The 19,016-nt window shown below is 39.0% G+C and overlaps 1 protein-coding gene across 3 annotated transcripts; it reads right to left on the minus strand.

The window, feature by feature from the left end:
* Positions 1 to 643: 643 nt before the first annotated feature.
* Positions 644 to 18,465, minus strand: kctd15a (potassium channel tetramerization domain containing 15a). 3 transcript variants are annotated; one of them, XM_089127687.1, is made up of 5 exons: positions 18,374 to 18,465; positions 12,928 to 13,103; positions 11,758 to 11,902; positions 7,121 to 7,426; positions 644 to 2,510 (listed from the first exon to the last, which is right to left on the minus strand). In XM_089127687.1, exons 2-5 carry the CDS (start codon positions 13,089 to 13,091, stop codon positions 2,352 to 2,354), a joined length of 774 nt encoding a protein of 257 aa, XP_088983813.1. In that variant the 5' UTR covers positions 13,092 to 13,103; positions 18,374 to 18,465; the 3' UTR covers positions 644 to 2,351. The 3 variants fall into 3 exon arrangements, with proteins under 3 accessions (XP_088983813.1, XP_039513833.1, XP_039513834.1); XM_039657899.2 differs by lacking the exon at positions 18,374 to 18,465 and adding an exon at positions 14,967 to 15,568; XM_039657900.2 differs by lacking the exon at positions 18,374 to 18,465 and adding an exon at positions 14,683 to 14,954.
* Positions 18,466 to 19,016: the final 551 nt, after the last annotated feature.

The raw sequence follows: 19,016 nt of genomic DNA on the forward strand, positions 1-19,016 counted from the left end.
TTTTTGTCTCTTTTTTGTGCGAAAAAATAAGTTTCTCCAATCTTCTTGAAACTCTGGATTCTGATAGAGGGCCATGGGACTTAGACCTGAGTGCCAAAATGTAAGCTCTAGACCCTTCCAGAGCTGAGATATTGAGATATTTATAATGGCATAAGTGCTACGTGGGATCTCAACCCACGTCCGGTTGCCTCCGGCCCAAGGACAGAATGAACCTTTTTAATGGCCTTGGACTAGCTAGAGGTCACAAGATACTCTCTTGAGGTCATAAGTTGCTATCTTGAAGCCACAAGATACTGTCTTGAGGCCACGAGTTACTATGTTAAGGCCACAAGATACTACCTTGAGGCCACGAGATACTGTCTTGAATCAAAATGCCATGACTCGATCTTTCAGTGAAATGACAGACTTCTCTCTGGTGATGTATTGAGGACTTCAATAATTTCGTCCACTGAATTCCTCCACAACTGACTGCAAGCTCGCATTCAGTTCTGGCTCCATCCATTCAACAAACGATGGATTGTTTCAAGTAACGTCCCAAAATAAAAAGGGTCGCTAATTCTGTGTAGTCTTGATCTATTTACTTCAAATGCTCACTGTCATTTCTATCAAAAGTTCATCAAACACATTCACATACATGCTGTCACTGGTTTAACATAGGGAAGGAATCCCAACAATTTATTAAAAGTTCATTTATCAACACCAATTACAAAAAGAATATGACAATTCAAATAAACACATGCCTGACATACCACTATGATTCATATCAATAATAATCCATTACAAAAAATTTCTATTTAAATAATATACATTTGGACCATACTGCAATATACATCTCGACACAACATCCATTAGAGCAGTATTTAAATTAAGATTTTTGTAATGTCCGTCACTGCTTCTCTGACCCTCGTTGCACTGGAGACAAGATAGTCTCATTTTTTTTTTATAAACAAAATGGCAGTTGCACAGCGGCGAGATGGTAAATTGCATTCAGGGGAACCTGCAAAGTGTCCGTGAACCTTTGTACAATGTGTGACAAATCGAAGAAATTTGAACACAGCATAAAAGAAACAATGGCCAGTTAAGACAACAAATAGCATAATATATCTGTGACATTTCAGTGACCCTTCCTTTTTAAATGGTGAGGCGGAGAGGCTTAAAAAGCTGTCTTATTAAACGTGCCTTTTTACAACACATTATGCAATTCAGTCTGTTTACCAGCCACTGAGTTAACCTTTTAAGTTTATTCTCCCTCAGTCTCTCTCGAAGTGACTCTGATTGCACTGTTTTGCTAAGGGAGAGCAATCAAAAGGGATTGTGGGAAAGTGACCTTAACTCCTGGAGACTGGGCAGTTATCCCCCTCTTCTCTGACAGTCCGAGCAGCTCCCCCTGAAAGTGCTAACTAATCGAAAAGGTGCCCTCATCAAGCGATATGATGTTTTAGACGCGAAGGGAATTGTATCTACAAAGAGATATTTGCTTTTTAACCATTTACTCAAAGCAATCATTTTTCGAAGCTGCTAGATGGTACGTTCAAGGGCTAGTTTTGAAGAAAACGGGCACCCGAAAGAAAGTCGAGGCTTTAGCGATGCCATCAGACAAGCGAGACCAGGTTTCCCTTCAGACGCGCTAGAACAAAAAGCCTCTGCCCAGCGCTGAATGCATTAGCAGACCTTCCGCTTTAGCCTTAAGTCAAAGCGTCTACACGGCCAACTCCAGACCGCACTTACAACCAAATGACTTCTGAGAACTGCTCTCATATCCTTCATGTAGCGAGACAACAGCAATAAACCTGTAGGTCATAAAAGAACTGATTTACATAGATGAGACTGGAAAATGAGAACATTAGATATCAAGATTAAAAATGGATCAGACTTTTGTATTTTGTGGTTAATTTGGCCCGGGAGCTTGTAGATCTGACTGTAGATCTCATCATTTAAAAAGTCTTCTAGCCGGAAGGTGTGTTCACCACAAATGCAACTTCCTTGTAGAGTTCTTCTCAGACTTTACAATCGCAAAGTTATGTCATGGTTCTTGTACAGTGGAAATATAGATCAACGAGTGCATTTTTCATGACTCGAGCCAAATAAAGAGTTAAAAAGTTCAACTCGAGGTCAGCTGAAAAGCCATCCTGTGGCTCGCTTGTGTTTGTAAAGCATCTTTTGGAGGAGTTTTGGGGTCGTTGATGAAATTACTCGAACATTTACGAAAATTTCAGTCCTCTTGGAGTCCGAAAAGTCGAAGCAGACTCTTCTTGCGAATAAAGCCTTCTATTTGTCTGCTAGCGGTTTTTTTTTGTTGTTTTTGTTTTTTGAAAGCAGACTGAGGTGTTCGTGGTCGGTGCAAGACCTGGCTAGTCCAGAGGCTCCTGTTTTATCCGGATGGGCGTGTGGCTGGTCTGACACCGTCTGTCCTCCCGACTCAGGATATACTCGCTGAACTGGGAGGAGTCCACGCCCCCGCCGCATGACGCCACCATGCTGAAGCCTTTCTGGAACAGTCTCTCCAGGACCTAGGAGAAACCAGGGACATATTTAAATGTACTGATATTTCAGTACAATATGAGAACATCAGTACTTCATATAGTTGAATCAAGACACCAAGAGTCTCACCAGGATCTAGAAGAAACCAGGGACTGAACACTCAGTATTCTTAGTAAAGATGTAAACTCCATTTATGCTAGTTTATCAGCACTTTTATTTGCGTCAAAGACAAACTCCATGCTAACATTTTCTGGAAATGTCGTTCTAGGATCCAGGAGAAACCATTTTGTTCAATTTGAGACTCACTATGGGTTTTTGGAATTAGAAATTTATGCTAATCTTAAAGGAGTACTTCATTTTTCAAAAAAACTTTTGCTGATAATTTACTCACCCCCATGTCATCCAAGATGTCCATGTCTTTCTTTCTTCAGTCGAAAACAAATTGAGGTTTTTGATGAAAACATTCCAGGATTTTCTCCATATAATGGACTTCAATGGGAACCAAACAGTTCAAGGTCCAAAAACCTTAATTTCTTTTCGACTGAAGAAAGAAAGACGTAGACATCTTGGATGACATGGGGGTGAGTAAATTACCAGCAAAAGTTTTTTTTAAAAGTGAACTATTCCTTTAAAACAACAGCATAAATCTGGAACCGTCTAAGAAAAAGTATTTTTAGTATTTTGAGATAAACTTTTAAATAAATGAAATGAACTCCTATTTACGCTACTCGTATCAGCGCTTAGTTTAAATGCATCAAAACAGCACCAGATTAAACCCTTTTGTCTCTACAGCAGGAAGTAAACGGAGACAATTATCTGTTTTTTATACAAATATTAGTTTTCAAAGTAAACTCTATCAGTGCTATATAATTGCATCAAGACGCAAACTTTCTGGAACAGTCACTCCAGGACCTAGCAGAAACCAGGGACATTTTTAGTGTCATGAGAAGTTCTTTGTTCAATTTGAGAAACTCACTAAGGGTATTTGGAGTAAGCAGATTATAATACTCTACATAATTGCATCAAGATGGCAACCCTTTTTTGGAACGGTCCAGTACCAAAGAGAAACCAGGGAAGTCTTAGTATTTCGTGATGAAGTTAGTTTTCCATAAAATAAGCTGCATTTCAAGCACTTCACCTAACTGCATCAAGATGGCACCAGACTGAACCATTTTTGCAACAGTCTCTCTAGGACCCAAGAGAAACCAGGGGAATTTTGTGTCTGTTATTTTGAGTTCAAGTCCTCTATAATGAGAATATGAAAAACTCGGTATGACTTTTTTTCAAAGTAAACTCCTATTTATGCCACTCTATCAGCACTTCACAAAGTTGCATCAAGACGTATTTAAAATGTGCAATCTCAGTAACAGCGCTATCAACAACTTCACGCTTGCATTAACCCTCAGACGTTTCTCTCTCCAGACCATGCACCCGGGATGAGAAGGAGCGAGCAGACATCCCCTGGGCTGTTTACAGGGGTTTGATGCCGAGTCAAATGAGAATAGGCTCCCCCACTGACAGCCCACACTGTAGCCGCCCGACTCTTTCATTACAAACCCAGTGCGCACAATCTCAGCTACTGTCAGAGATCCCTCACCGAGAGACGTCTCAGGGCGGCCGCTGTCACTGTCATTCCCACCACCGCAAAAAGCCAACCAAATGTTTTATCTGTTGGAGTGCTTGTAGATTTTTTTGAAATTCAATACATGCAGCCTTGAGTATTCACTTACTCCTGCACTTCTTTCAAGTGTGCTTCACATGAAAATGAAAGTTCTGGCTCGGGGCTACAGAGCCAGATAAAAGTCCCTCCGCAAAAAAAAAAAAAAAGATGATGAAGACGAAGGAATCAGCTGAACTGCACAGGGCCTGAGAAAAAATGTCCATCCTTATCCTCACTTTGGAAGTTGAGGCTGCGGAGAAACTTGTAGAGGAAATGAACGCTTCTTTTGACTTGCGCACAGATGAGAAATGAAAGACATCAGTAGATGATACAAGGGCCTACCGTGCTCAAAGAAAGATTGCGTTTTTGAAGCATTTTTCAAGAACATGTATCGCCATTAAGATCCATGTTAGGTTTTGGTTGCATCAGTGTTACAGGAGCGAGTTTTAAAACACAAATCGTTTGGCTTTGAAGTTTGTTCTTTTTGCATGATTTGAAACCTTTTGGCCACTTGTAGAAGATTAAAGGGATAGTTCACCTTAAAAAAATGTTCATTGTATCATCATTAGAAGAGAAGAATGAGTTGAAAGGTTTTTTTTTTTTCAACATTTTTTGTTTTGGACCCCATTGACTTGCATTGTATTGACAAAGACATTTTCAAAACAAATTGTGTTCCACCACAGGAAAAAAGGGTGAATTCTAGGTGAACTATTCCGTTAATAAAAAAACATCCATATCTAGAGCTGTTCGTGAATACAGAATGAACATATATAGTGTCACAAGCCTCTCAAATATTCACGCATTGATATGTGAAGGCTTATGATTTTGACATTACACTCACTGCGCTGATGGTTGCATCACTTACTAACTTTCTTACAGTAAAGGCTACAATTTCTTGGCAACAAACTCTCTCTCTTACTCTGTCTTTTCCCATATCTCTCGTCCTCTGTCATTCCTCTCTGATCTACTCATATTTCGTAGGTTGGTTTTTGTGAACACCCGAGATGTGACAAAGACGGGGCTTTAAAAAAAATCCACCCGCGCGATTCTGTTGGTTAAGTGCAACTTTTTTTTAGCAGAAAAATACATGTTATCAGAAACACTAATTAGTTATACAGTAAGTCAATTAGGCGTGTGTAAAAAAGTAGCGTAAACCAGTTTAGGTTGTTCAAAGAAACCAAAGTACAGTATTAAAAATGTAGCATGTGTGTTTAAATCGCTTCAGGCACAGAAATGTTGGAGCACTTTTTCAAACGGAGAGATTTGTCTTAAGGACGAGTTAAAAATAAATTATGCATATCATTTCCCTCTCTTCTCCTCTCGGTTTCATGACTACATATTCCCCGCATTAGCATCGCCTCCAGGATTCAGAAGCATGTATGTGGATGTATCCGTGTGTCTGTTTTAGCACCTTTTAAACAGCCAAATACTGGGGCACGACTGCACCTTTGCTGCTGTGGAGCCACACCTGCCTTCTACATCTCACACCCTCTCACATCTCTTCATGTTGGCAGGAAGCAGTCCAATATCCCAGCAATCCAACAAAACTTTTTCCAAGTCCAAGTCAAAACTTTAAAGTTCACCAAAGCCTTTATAATACCAGTAGTTATATTTCATTTAAATGCAATTACTGATTTTATTTTAGGGCTTTTTGAGCATTTTGCATTGACAGGTAGTATAAAGAGTCTGGAAGATGTGGGATCTCATTTTGTCTGGACTACACATTGATTAAAACTAAACAAAAATGGGTAAAACTCAAGAAAAAACATGACTAGTTCACAAAGTACCTCCAAAATGATAATGAAAAAATATTAAATATAACTTGACATAACTTTCTTGACATTTTTCCTCCAAATTCATTAACATTTCACTTTTACACTTTTTTGCTTTTATTTTTATTCAGCAAGGATGAATGCGTATAATATGGAAGCTTGTTTCCGCCACTGAATAAAAATAAATACATAAATAATTGCGACTTTTTATCTCAAAATTGTGAGATATAAAGTCAGAGTTGCGAGATATGAAGTCAGAATTGCGAGATATGAAGTCAGAATTGTGTGATATAAAGTCGCAAATTCTGAGAAAAATAGACAGAATTGCGAGTTTACATCTCACAATTCTGACTTTATAACACATAATTGCGAGTTTATATGTCGAAATTCTGACATCTTTTCTCAGAATTGTGAGATTTAAACTAGCAATTGCGAGTTATCAGGCTAATTCTAAGAGGAAAACAATACCAACTTTTTTCACCCTCAGGATAGTTTAAATTTCACAATTCTGAATTTATATCTCGCAATTGCGACTTTATATCACGCAATTCTGACTTTATATCTCGCAATTCTGACTTTATATCTAGCAATTCTGACTTTATATCTCGCAATTCTGACTTTATTTCTCGCAATTCTGACTTTACATCTCGCAATTCTGACTTTATATCTCGCAATTCTGACTTTACATCTCGCAAATTTGACTTTACATCTCTCAATTCTGAGAAATAATCAGAATTGTGAGATGTAAATTCGCAATTGTGAGAAAAATGTGAGAAAACAATTTCCTTTCTTATTTTTCATTCTGTGGCGGAAACAAGCTTCCATAGTATAATGTTACAAAAGACTGATAATTCAAAACTAAAGTTTCAATTCATCAAAGAACGCATCACGGTTTCCACAAAAATATTAAGCAGCTCAGTTGTCTTCAACACTGATAATAAGAAAAATGTTTCTTGAGCAGCAAATCAGCATGTCCGAATGATTTCTGAAGGATCATGTGACACAGAAGACTGCTGAAAATTCAGTTTCGCATCACACCAATAAATTACACTTTAAAATAGAATGTACTAGAAGGCAGTTCTTTTAAATTGTAACAATATGTTTTTCAAATGATTTTTCAACGGCATAAAAGAAAATCTTCTGATTGGTAGTGTATTAGTAATTGATGACCATCAAATACATGGTATTATTAATAACAGTGCTGTACCTGTACAGAATTGAGCCTGCAGTAGCCATTCAGTGGAAAGCGAATAACATGGGTTGGATCCTGGTTCCAGCCGGCGTTGACAGAATTGCACATGACATCCCCGGTCTCTGGGAAAATCTCTTCTATGAGGGCCTTGTCCCCACTGATGGCAATCCTCTCGCCCAGGTCAGGGGTCACCCGCACCACCAGGCACTCGCAGGGCTGAGCCGTCCGCCGCTGCTCCCGGTCCTGTTTCCAGCGCTCCAGCTCTTTCACCATGGGCGTCAGCTGGTAGAACCGAGCCTCCTCGTACAGCAGCTGGAACTCCTGCAGGGACAACACATGGAAGTCAATGTATGCACAGAAAGATAGACAGAAGGATGAGCGAACAAACAACCCATCCAGCAAAAGATTGAATGAGCAGAAAACAGACCAACCATTGAATGAATGAATGAATGAATGACTAAGCAGACAAAGAATGCATCGGCAAACAAACAAATCATTGTGAAAAAATAAACAACAAATTATTTTCTAGCCCTACTCTGTCATGATCAAATATCATTTCATGATGTTATGAATCCACTAGGTAAGACATGATTGACTTTTTTTTTTTTTACAAAAACAAAAGAAGAAATTCAAACCCATATAATGATTGAGTACTGTGGGTTCCAAAGCACATGTCGTTTAGCATTTAGCATGAACCCAGACCAACACATGGAGCAGTTTTGCCTATCTGACCCGTCTCTAACCGGGACCAGGGCGAGGGGGGGTGGGGGTAAAGCCCCTCCGGCTCTCCCCTCACACACAGACTCTCTGGTCGGACAGCACAGATTGCTGCCTCTGCCCGAGGGCTCCTTCACCCTCGAGCACATTTACCCCACTTACACTCGCCTTTCATTCACCACTAAACCAGATGGCAATGCGCCTCAGTCCAGCCATTATAAACACTACAGAAATGAAAGTATTTCCAATATAAACATGGTGGTATGCATGTGAATAATAAACCAAAGTTAGTGGTGTTACAAACACTGATTTTATGCAGCAATTCAAGTCTGTCTTATCTCTATTTTTATATATTTAACAATACTACAGGTATAATTTGGAGAAAAACATTGAAATATAAGCATCTAAATATTAACCCTCATGTTCTGTTGATGACCACGTTTCTAAAGGTGAAAATAATACTATATTATACATTATAAAGATACTATTTAATGCAATTCATATATATATATAGTTTAAAGTGCAATGTTTAAAGGAGTACTTCACTTCACTGATAATTTACTCACCCCCATGTCATCCAGGAGGATATCCATGTCATTCTTTCTTCAGTCGAAAAGAAATTAAGGCTTTTGATGGAAACATTCCGGGATTTTTCTCCATATAATGGACTTCAATGGGAACCAAACGGTTCAAGGTCCAAAAGACAGTTTCAGTGCAAACTGTTCAAAGGGCTTTAAACGACACCAAGCGATCGCTCATTTAATAAATAAACAACAAAGTTTAAGTTTTATAAGCTCAAATGGTCGCCTTGCTCTGTTCTGTGATGCGTGATCGTAACTCTCCTGTTCGAATTTGTTTATCAAAATGAACAAATCTTTTTTCGTGTCGTGGTTCATTCAATGAACAAATTGACATTTTGATGAACGAGTTTGAACAGGAGAGTCATGGACGCGCATCACAGAACAGAGCAAGGCGACCATTTGAGCTTATAAAACTTAAACTTTGTCATTTATTTATTAAATGAGTGATCGTTTGGTGTCGTTTAAAGCCCTTTGAACAGTTTGCAGTTTGCACTGAAACTGTCTTTTGGACCCGGAACCGTTTGGTTCCCAGTAAAATGCATTATATGGAGAAAAATCCTGGAATGTTTTCATTAAAAACCTTAATTTCTTTTCGACCAAAGAAAGAATGACATGGATATCCTGGATGACATGGGGGTGAGTAAATTATCAGCCAAGGTTTTTTTTTTTAAAGTGAACTACTCCTTTAATAATAGTATATTATATAGTTTTATTGACGCATACACTTTTCAGAAAAGAAAATGTTTTAATTTTCTCAAAAATGTTCAAATTATGTCAAATATACCTATGGACCCCAAACAGTAAGGTAAAATTGATTGTGCAGCATGTTTGATCGAGTTACAATTTTGCCAGTTCTCATTAAGTAAAGTCATGACGCATTAACCTGATAGTGTTTTTGGAGATATTAAAAGGGCCTTGGGGTCTCTCAGACCCCAAACATGAGGGCTAAAGGGCAGTTCTGCTTGAAACGCTGATAGCATTCTTTGGTTGTTGTGCGCCTGGTGGCCTATTCCCTCAGTGGCCGTGAGAGATAGCAGTGATCTCGACCCTGCTGGCTCTTCATCCCCACCCTGTAAGACTACTCATTCCACTGCAGGCTACGCCACGCACAACAATAGCACACACCATCTCAGACACAACGCTCTTTTACAATTACCACAAGAAAAGGAGTTGTTTTCTTACCCACACCCCTCCCTCACCCTCTCTTCTTTCTCTCCCTCTTTATTCCCTATGTTCCTTTCTTTAGCCCATACTGGTGCTGACAACATGGATACAGAGACTTTAGGCCTTCGGGCTCTTGCTAATTCAAAGAAAAACAAGCTCCGCTTCTTTCCCAGGTCTGCAGTGAAGGCTGGGTATGTTTTAACAGGGCTCTTTCTGTGACTCACTTTTGGGAAAGAGAATGTAAAAGCAACGGCCCACAGTAGAGTGAATTTAGTCTTTAGGCCATATCCATATAGACAAATGAAGCTGGATGCGCTACACGGTTTTCAAGAGCAAAATCTTCCAGAACAACAAAAATGCTGGCAATTAAGTCAATAAGTCGAGTCTTGTGAATACGCAAATGTAACAGACATCTGGGAGGAAGCCAAACGTATCCCATCACCTCTCACTGGAGGTTTGTGGATGAAAAAGACTGTTTAATAGGTTTGTAGGTTTCTAGGCCTTACAGACAGACCCAACAATGGCTGAACAGTGACTAGGTCATGTAGTCATTCTCACAGGTCAGGGCATGGTGAGTTTTGATGGCAGAAGTGTGAAAAGTTAAGGGTAATGGGATGTAATGATGTGCCTCTCAGAGCAGTTCCATATTTGATGTGTTGTTATCAAACGGTCTAACACAGTGGAGGAAAGCTAGCCACGGAGCCTGAGGCGGGAATGACTAGTCTCACCCTAATTAATCCCATTGACACAAATACCTTTACCCATCTGATTTTTGACTGAGGCAGGACCGACTTATCTGCCGTCATTGAAGAAAAGACTTACAGCTATGTGTGTTTGAAGTCAGAAATTGGCTTTTGAACCTTGTTTTGTTGTTGTTGTAAATGTCCTTAGTATTTTTTTGTTGTTGCTATAAATGTAGCCTACTTTGTATTTTCAAGTCAATACTGACAGTATATGGGCATATTTCAAAGGAATTGCCAACAAAAATGTTAAAGGCTGCATCCGAAATCGCATACTTCCCTACTTTGCTTTCTACAAAACAGTATGTGACAAAAGAAGTGTCCAAAATCACAGTACTCATTAAAGAGTAGGCAAAAAGTACCCGGATGACCTGCTACTTCAGGCGAAGTCTGCATTCGATGGATACTTTACTATCCCATGAGGCCACGGGAGAGGATTTATGAATGACAGCGAAGCGACGTAACTGACGCTGGTAGGTCACATGATAACGAAAACATGGCGAATGTGTTGTGTCCGGATTATATTCATACTACACACATTCATACTATGTAGAACGTAGTTTTTTTAGCGGTCAAGAAGTAATTACTTAAATAAAATAAGTACCAACTCAAGAGAGTATGCAATTTTGGACACGGCCAAGGTGTTTCTGAGGAACAATGTCATACAGTTGCTCAAATTTGTGATGCCTTATCTCAAGATGATCTGAGGAAATTTTAGTGAAGTCTGGAGGTTTTCGTAGTGATGCCATAGGAGAGCCATTTTTGGTTCGTTAAAGAACCTTTCAGTGAACAATGGAAAAAATAACCATTTTTTCAATTGAAGGGCTTCACAGATGTTAAAGGTTTTTCATGGAACCATCGATGCCAGTAACCAACCTTTATTTTGAAGAGTGTGCCTGATTAATCTTGTAAAATGTTAATCATAGTGTTCAGGAATTTTAGAGATATGAAGCTATGAAGAGATATGAAGGTGGTGAAGATAAGACACATGCCTTTGGTGTGAGAGATCCAGGTTCGAATCCACTGTGAGACACCAATGTGTCCCTGAGCAAGACACTTAACCCCTAGTTGCTCCAGAGGCGTGCGACCTCTGACATATATAGCAATTGCAAGTCGCTTTGGATGAAAGCGTCAGCTAAATGAATAAATGTAAATGTAAATATGAAGAGATAAGGTTGAATTATTCCAAACCCATGGTGTATTGAAACCATTATTTCTCTGTGGCTCTGTCTGGCCTTTGCTTTTCACCTCAAGGCTATTCACGTGATGCTAAGAGAGGAACTAAATGAAAGGTGACACTTTATTTTAAGGTCACATGGTCACAAGTAACTAAGCTTAACCATAACTCTATAGTCGGTAAAGGTAGTTCATTAATATTACTCAGTACTTATTTGAGTAAGTACAATATAACTATGACCTGCTGAAGAGACATTCGGTGTGTGTTCCTTACCCTGAAGTCATCAGGAAGAAGCAGTTTGCTGGTTCTCAGGTAGCTCAGGATGAAGCGGAATATCTCTCCGTCTCTGTCGATAAAATAATGCTGCTTCAGACTGTCCAAAACAATCGGTTCTGTGCCGTTGAACAGGCGGCTGATTCTGGGGGGAGAAAATGAAACTCAATGATACTTTAACTTCAAAAATTGTTATACTATCTGACATAAAGAATGATGAAAAGACATTCTCTAACAAAAACGCTCCTTTTTCTTCACATTCACATTTGAAATAAGTTTACGGGTGAACATACAAGTTGATTATTTTAACCTGATTTAATTGCCGGAATGGGGTCAAGCATTGGGAATTACGCTGTATGCTATATTTCTATTCTTTGGATAATTCGACTTTATCTTTGAAAAATGTTATTATTTCATTCTCTCATCCTATTTCATTCTTCCGTTCTTTCTTTCTTTCTCTCTCTCATTCTGGAAACCGATGCAAAACACTTAATAAGAAAACCAATTCCCTCTTTTGTGCCTCGGGTGGTCCTTTTCTCATATGGTCTTGCCGTTCCCCCAGTTAGAATTTCACCATATAGCTTTAGGCAATCTTAGTTTTTCATCTCAGACTCTTTCTTTTTTTTTTCTCCAAAAAGCAATTAAAATGCTGCCTGCTTTTCACCCTCCCCCCCATTTTCCTCTCCTCCCTCCTTCTCGTTGCTCTCTCTCGCTCCATATCCATTAATAAATCAGAGCGAGCCACGCTCTCTGTTAACCTGAACAGATGTGGCAAAGCTCTCACACTCTCTTCCCATCTTGCACACACACACATCTCTAACAGGTGGCGTCCCTTTACCTCCCTTTATCCGCAATCCTCTGTAGATTACAGTTGGGACGGCATGTAGGAATTGCATGACTCTACAAGTGGCAGTAGTAAAATCATATAATTTTGACACACAAATTAACTTAAAGTCATTTAAAAGAACAGCAACTAAATACATCTTTGACTTATCGCTCTATACACACATTGTAACGTCATTTTGCACTTAAACTTAAAAAAGAAAATTGGACCACAGAATGACAACATAAATGCTCCCAAGAGCTCTGTAAACATGACATAGTTTTACGTCAACATCAGTCTCATCTGTTCCAATAAAGTCAGCGTCAAATCACGACAGGTTGTCTTACCTGGAGTCTGGGTATTTGGTGAGGGTGGCCAGACTGCTGGTGTACATGTGCCCGCCTACGTCAATGTGGACTGGAGCGTTTGCTTTAGTCAGCTGAGCCGGCAGTGGGATTCCCTGAGAGGCCAGAGGAGACACTGGGGACCGGGTCAAAGACAGCCGAGACATGCTCCTTCCCTCCTGTATAAACAGCACAGTATCAAACCAACAGCTCCTGGTTCCCCTCTCCCCTTCAATCTCCGAGATCTAAGGTGCGTTTCTGGCCTGCAAGTACGCAGGAGATCACTTTTACAGCTTCCCTTAAATTGCGTTTTTTACCTTAAGAATTAGCACCACAAGTCTAATTAAGAAAATTTGCCTGCCGTTTTTTCCGCCTCCTTTTTTCATAGAACCGGAGGGGAGAAATGGAGTGATGCTTATTAGCGAGCACGAAAGGGAGAGAGGGAGAGAAGGAGAGAGCGAGAGAGAGAGGGATGGATCCTAGTACTGTAGGTGTCTACCTCCGGGGAAAGAGAGGGAAAAAGTGTAAACTCCTAATTAAAGATATTGGGCAAATGTGTGAGACTCAAAACACCTCATCACCAACAGCTTTCCAGTTCTTTAAAAGTTTCTCAGAGAAAAAAAAAAAAAACATTTTAAATTGAAGCCAAAAACGAGGCTAAATAAGACTCCACAAGGTCAAACATGATAATCGAAATGATGCTGCATCATAATAAAGATTCAGTTGGTGCTGAAGGTCTCATTGTCATCTCCTCTTACAGCTCTTTACATTAAAACCATAGGGACCAAGAGGCATGAATCCACCTATGTTTGGTGTAACAAACAATTCCGCCGAAACAGATGGTTAAAGTCCCATTTCCAAAGGCATAATGCCTGGAGCAATGTGTGCACATGGTTTAACGTCAGGGTCTTATACACTTCTATATAGGAAGATGTATCCCATGTAGTCTTTAGACATTACAATATGAAATGTAAAAAAATGAATTGGGTCCATGTTTTAGCTATAGTTAGCTTTCAAATTGTTTATCATAATTATTTTTAAAAGACAAACTACTTAATAGGAGGAGTATTCAAATATATATATGGATTTATGGCCTGGGAAGGACTGACAGGAGAACTGCCCCACTTTTCACGATATTAAAAAAATCAGCCATTGAATCGAGTGAATGTAGAGAGCCATGACTAAAGACATTTTAGGGCAATGTTACTTCTGAATTGAATTTAAGATTTAAATACAGAGTACCATGACATAATGACAAGAAACCATATTTTTAATAAAATAAAATAAAAAATCCGAAAAAACAAACGGGGCCATTGTCCCATAACAAACAAATGACTCTTATGAGCCGGTTCTTTTAATGAATCGCTCAATAAGACTCATAGCTTGGAATCAGTCTGAGGAATTCTACACTGAATGAACAGTGAATCCGAATCAACATCTCACTCAGTTACTGAACTGCAAATTATAATTAAATTATGTACTGTGTGTGTGTGTGTATAGCTAACGATGATGAGAGCCATCCTCAAAGTCAGAAATAATAGTTTGTGATGTTAAAACTGCGCCAGGTCCCTGGAGTGCGTAAAATAGCCCTACAACTCTCTGTACCGCACTTCCTGTACGCAGTGGGCATACAGTGACCTCTCATTGTACACTCAAATCATCCCTCCCTGATCTAAAACCGCACACCGACACACCGAAAACGAATGCAAAAGAAGCACTGGAGAAAACAAATCGAGAATTTGACAGAATCCACCGTACCGTTTCAAACATTTTAGGATGTCCGACGCAATCTGAGGAAGGATTCTAGCAGACTGTCTCTGATGAAGGTTGCTTGTCCTTTAGAAAGAACTTTTCGTAATATTTTTTCGGCACTCCAAGAGCTCCTCGGTGACAATTCCGTCCTGAATCCAGCGAAATCTAACGCGGCGCTATATAGGTCGCTGTGGCTTTAAAAACTCGTTTAAAACACAGACCACAGTCTCCGCTAAATGACACTTTCCACAAAAGCTACACAGGGGAGTCAGTCAAGGCTGCGTCCTTACCTTGGAAGACATAGCTGTAAATGTATCTTCAGCCCTCTTTAAAACATGAGATCGATCGTGGCGTGTCTTAGCCTCGCTTTTTTTTTTCCTTCTTGCTCCTTTTTTGTTGAAGCGCGAGAGAGCGTTGAAGGCACAGCGTTCCAGCCCGAATAACAGAGGACAGCTGAACAAGAATTCTTGCTTAAGGCTCTCCAAACGCCCCGGGGCAGGATTAGGCTACAATTAGCTCAACCCTGCCTGAGCTGGGGCGAGTTACAAGAACAACATTTGATCTTGCTATTCACATTTGGAAGACTGCGTATATATGTGTTTTAATCGCGTTTATCGTCATTTATTCGTCTGCTTGAACAAAGATATGTGCATGCGCGAGGATAACGGTTTACTAGGTTACCTGTGTGCATGTATTTGGCTTCATCTAGCAAAAGAGAAACAATCTTTTGTTCGAGCCTATTTAAATAGGCTATATACAGTATTACAATTTATGAATCATATTTTTTTCTACTGTCATCTTTTTTGTTTCTGTTCCGGCTATTCTTGCGGGCTTAGAAGAATGTCTTAATTTGGTTTCACAATGTTTCTCTCAGCGTCCTAATAATATTCTGCTGGCCATGAAAACTAAATGACGTATATCGATATGCATTGTGCCTCTGCAAAAGGCGCCCACACAAAAACGCCTCGAGTCAAACGCGCCATTTCAATTTTTGCGCGCGGCTAGATAGAGATGTCTCTGCCTCGATGGCATACAGCTTTCAGGTGGAAGACAGGCTCATTGTGCTGTTAAGAATAAAGATTTTACAAAAATGATATTTGACAGTTTTAGCCCTTTTGTAACAGTGTTCTACTTCTCTTGAAAATGGGGTGTATCTCTACCTTGACATCTGGCGCCAACCAGTGACCAAACTTGAACGCCAATTAAAAACGTTTTTAAAAAAATCCACAATGCTCAAGAAAACGGCAACTAAATCAATACTTAATTAATAAACTAAAACAACACGTTTTAGAAATTGTCTGAAAAATATTTAACGGTTATAAGATGTCACGATTCACGAACATACGTCAATAGGCTATGTTTATGACGAAAACAAAACATACCAAAAGTTTAAGAAAGCGTTTGTCTTAAAATGATTTTTGGGAACAAAGAAAGTGAAAAATACAATGTTGAAACCATGGGTTTACTCCAGGCCTCTAATATATTTAAACCATTAAAACCACAAATGAGCCATATGGTTTTGCTACACTAGAACTATTGTATTTGTAGCAAAACTGTGGTTACAAATAGTATCAATCCGCCAAAAAAAAAAAAAAAAAAAAAAAAAAAAATGGTTACAGTTTTACTATAATAAAACATGGTAAATTTGCGTAAGGAGTAGCATGACCTAAAAACGATTTTTCAAATAATTTAGGCTACAGGCTACTAACAGAGCAAAAAAAGAACAAATTACGAATTAAGATTTCCATAAATAAATAATTACAAATATTGGGCCTATAATTTATTTCAGTTCAGTTTTAGTTTTGCAAAATAACGTGAAAAAAAAATCTTTTCCAATTACCTTCAATAATCTTTTGGCACAGAGCTAATGTTATCACCTTCGACATAATAGCCCACATTCTCGAGTGAAAACATAGCAAAGCAAATCTGTTTGTATACAGGAATATGTTGCAAACTATTTGGACTTAACAGACGATTTTTTTTCTCGCCTTTGGCTGAAATTAGTTTCCCACATCAGACGAGCAGCAGGAAGACAAGATATTTTTGTTCAATTAAAGGAACAAGCCCGGAGTTAGTTCAATTACTTGACGCTGGAGGAAGATGTAAATTTAAAGATTTAAATAGCTTAGAATGTTGCCTCGAGCGCCTGCACTTCATTTCCTTAATTTACAGAGAGATGAGGGGAGTAATGGTTATCCTAATCATGTGCATCACGCCAACAAACTATATATCTGAGTTACATTACTGTCCCTGGTCTTACAGTTGAGCTTGAGACAAAAAACAGCCTGAAGAAAGAAAAACAAAAGCGCACTGAATCAATATAGCATCTAAAGCTAGGCCTAAATCTAAAACTTTCTCAATTCCCATGAACTAATTTAGTCTCAATGATCTGTACATTAATATTAACGTTGTTAATTTATAACCACTAATAGTATTTAAATTATAGAGTTACATTTAAATGAAATTATTTAAATTATGTATCCGCTTATTTTTGATGTATATGCTAATTTCTAATATGCTCAATTATTTGGAGACAACATTTTGCCAAGCGAGACAATTGTATTACCTGTGCAACAAAATCCATAAATGCATAATTTCTCTTGTAAGTCAGATGACGTCTGACAGTGTCCCTCATTGAGCCACAGCGCCATCTGCGGGACACGGCAGAACAACATCATTTGAACATCTCACCTGAAAACAACTTTTAACATTTTTTGATGCTGTTGCATTTTGTCTACTTCTTTTGGTAATTAGATTTTCCATGGTCTTTTTGTAATAACTTAATTTCTAAAAGTTAGTTCACAGCTTATTCGGTTGCCTCCAGCTCCTTCCATTCCAAAACCCAATCATACCGAGAGACTAATTTTTCTCTTTTCAACCCCCCCACACCCTCCTTTTTAAATATGATTTTGGTGCTGAAGAAAGAAAAATGAAGCTTTTCTTTGTTCTGTCTTCCATGTGACAAATGGTAGCTGATTTGATGTGCCCTTTGAGTCTGTAGATTGTGAGAGAACAGGATGTCAAAGCCCCAGGCCCTGGGAGATAAGGAGGGGGTAACGAGGGGGTGGAGCTAAAAAAGCCGCAGTTGCTCCAGGCGGCAGAGGACTTATTGGAGTGGGAGGACAAGATGTAAAGATCAACACCAGTTTTGACTGCTAGCTGCTTTTGTTTCCAGTGCTGGGGTAAAGTAGCAGAAAATATATAAGGCTTCTTATAAAAATATGAACGTCTTATCTATCTAGCAATTGCTAAACTGAAGCTCAGGATGCAGGGTAAAGTGTTCAGCAATGACTTAATAATAAATAACCTATTCATTTGATTTCAAATGATTTCATAACCTACCTGTATATTATTTTCCCCTTCTGCTAAGAAAAAAATAAATAAAAAAAAAATAAAAAAAATCAGCCTAGCAACTAGATGAACATTGCAATAATAGATAACATTATTATTAACAGCAAACATTTTTTTTGAGGTCATAACTTGAGGCACAAGATGACAATGTATAAAAATGCTCCATAACCTTGTAGCTTATGTTATGGCCCCGTAGAAGCAGTTTTTGTTAAAGTAGGCTAACGATTGCGTCATTACCAAGCGACTCTGTCGCACAGTAGAGAGATTACCGTATGGACAGGAGGAGAAGCTTGGGGGCAATCGGTGAAACGTCAAGGCAAAATTACAAAATAATTCATCAGAATACCTAGCAAAAGTTTCTCCTGCTCCTAGCTCATGGACAGCTCGTACACACACTCTCTGCCTCTGCGAGTTTCGGAAGGGAATGATTCATGCCACTCATGCCACAGCCACTAGAAGACAGACGGGTTGCTCACGTCACATCCACGTCGTCAAGCTCTGTTTGAGTTGGTTTGAGTCTGCGCGTCAGGAACGGAAGTGCTAAAATAAAAAATAAAAAACAATAAAAACTTCACTTGTCTCAATTGGCTTTATGCACAGCTGCACTACTTCCTGAACTTAAGCCAGCTTCTTGTTTCCTGTATGTTGCATTCTGGGACGTGGTGGCAATGTTGACACCTTCGCATATGTAGCAAGACGAACGAAGTGAAGCAGCTGAGTTGGGAGAAAGAAAATAAAAAAAGATGTTAAAATCCCTAAAAGGATGCTGAATTTACCAGGATACGTTTAATAGGGAAACCAGGAACCGGTATGTGGATAAAACGCCAATTTTACGGGTTGGATCCATTTGAAATTTCCATCAAAGGTAAACTGCGCTCCACCTAGCGGCTAATTTAGTGACAGTTATGGTGCTAACAACCATTCACACATTTAACGTAGGCTACTTTTAACTGTGTTTCAAAAGTGTAGTTAGTAAGTTAACGTTAGCT

The sequence above is a fragment of the Pimephales promelas genome, chromosome 25 (genome assembly GCF_988280905.1).
Source record: "Pimephales promelas chromosome 25, fPimPro1.hap1.1, whole genome shotgun sequence".
Taxonomy (NCBI): domain Eukaryota; kingdom Metazoa; phylum Chordata; class Actinopteri; order Cypriniformes; family Leuciscidae; genus Pimephales; species Pimephales promelas.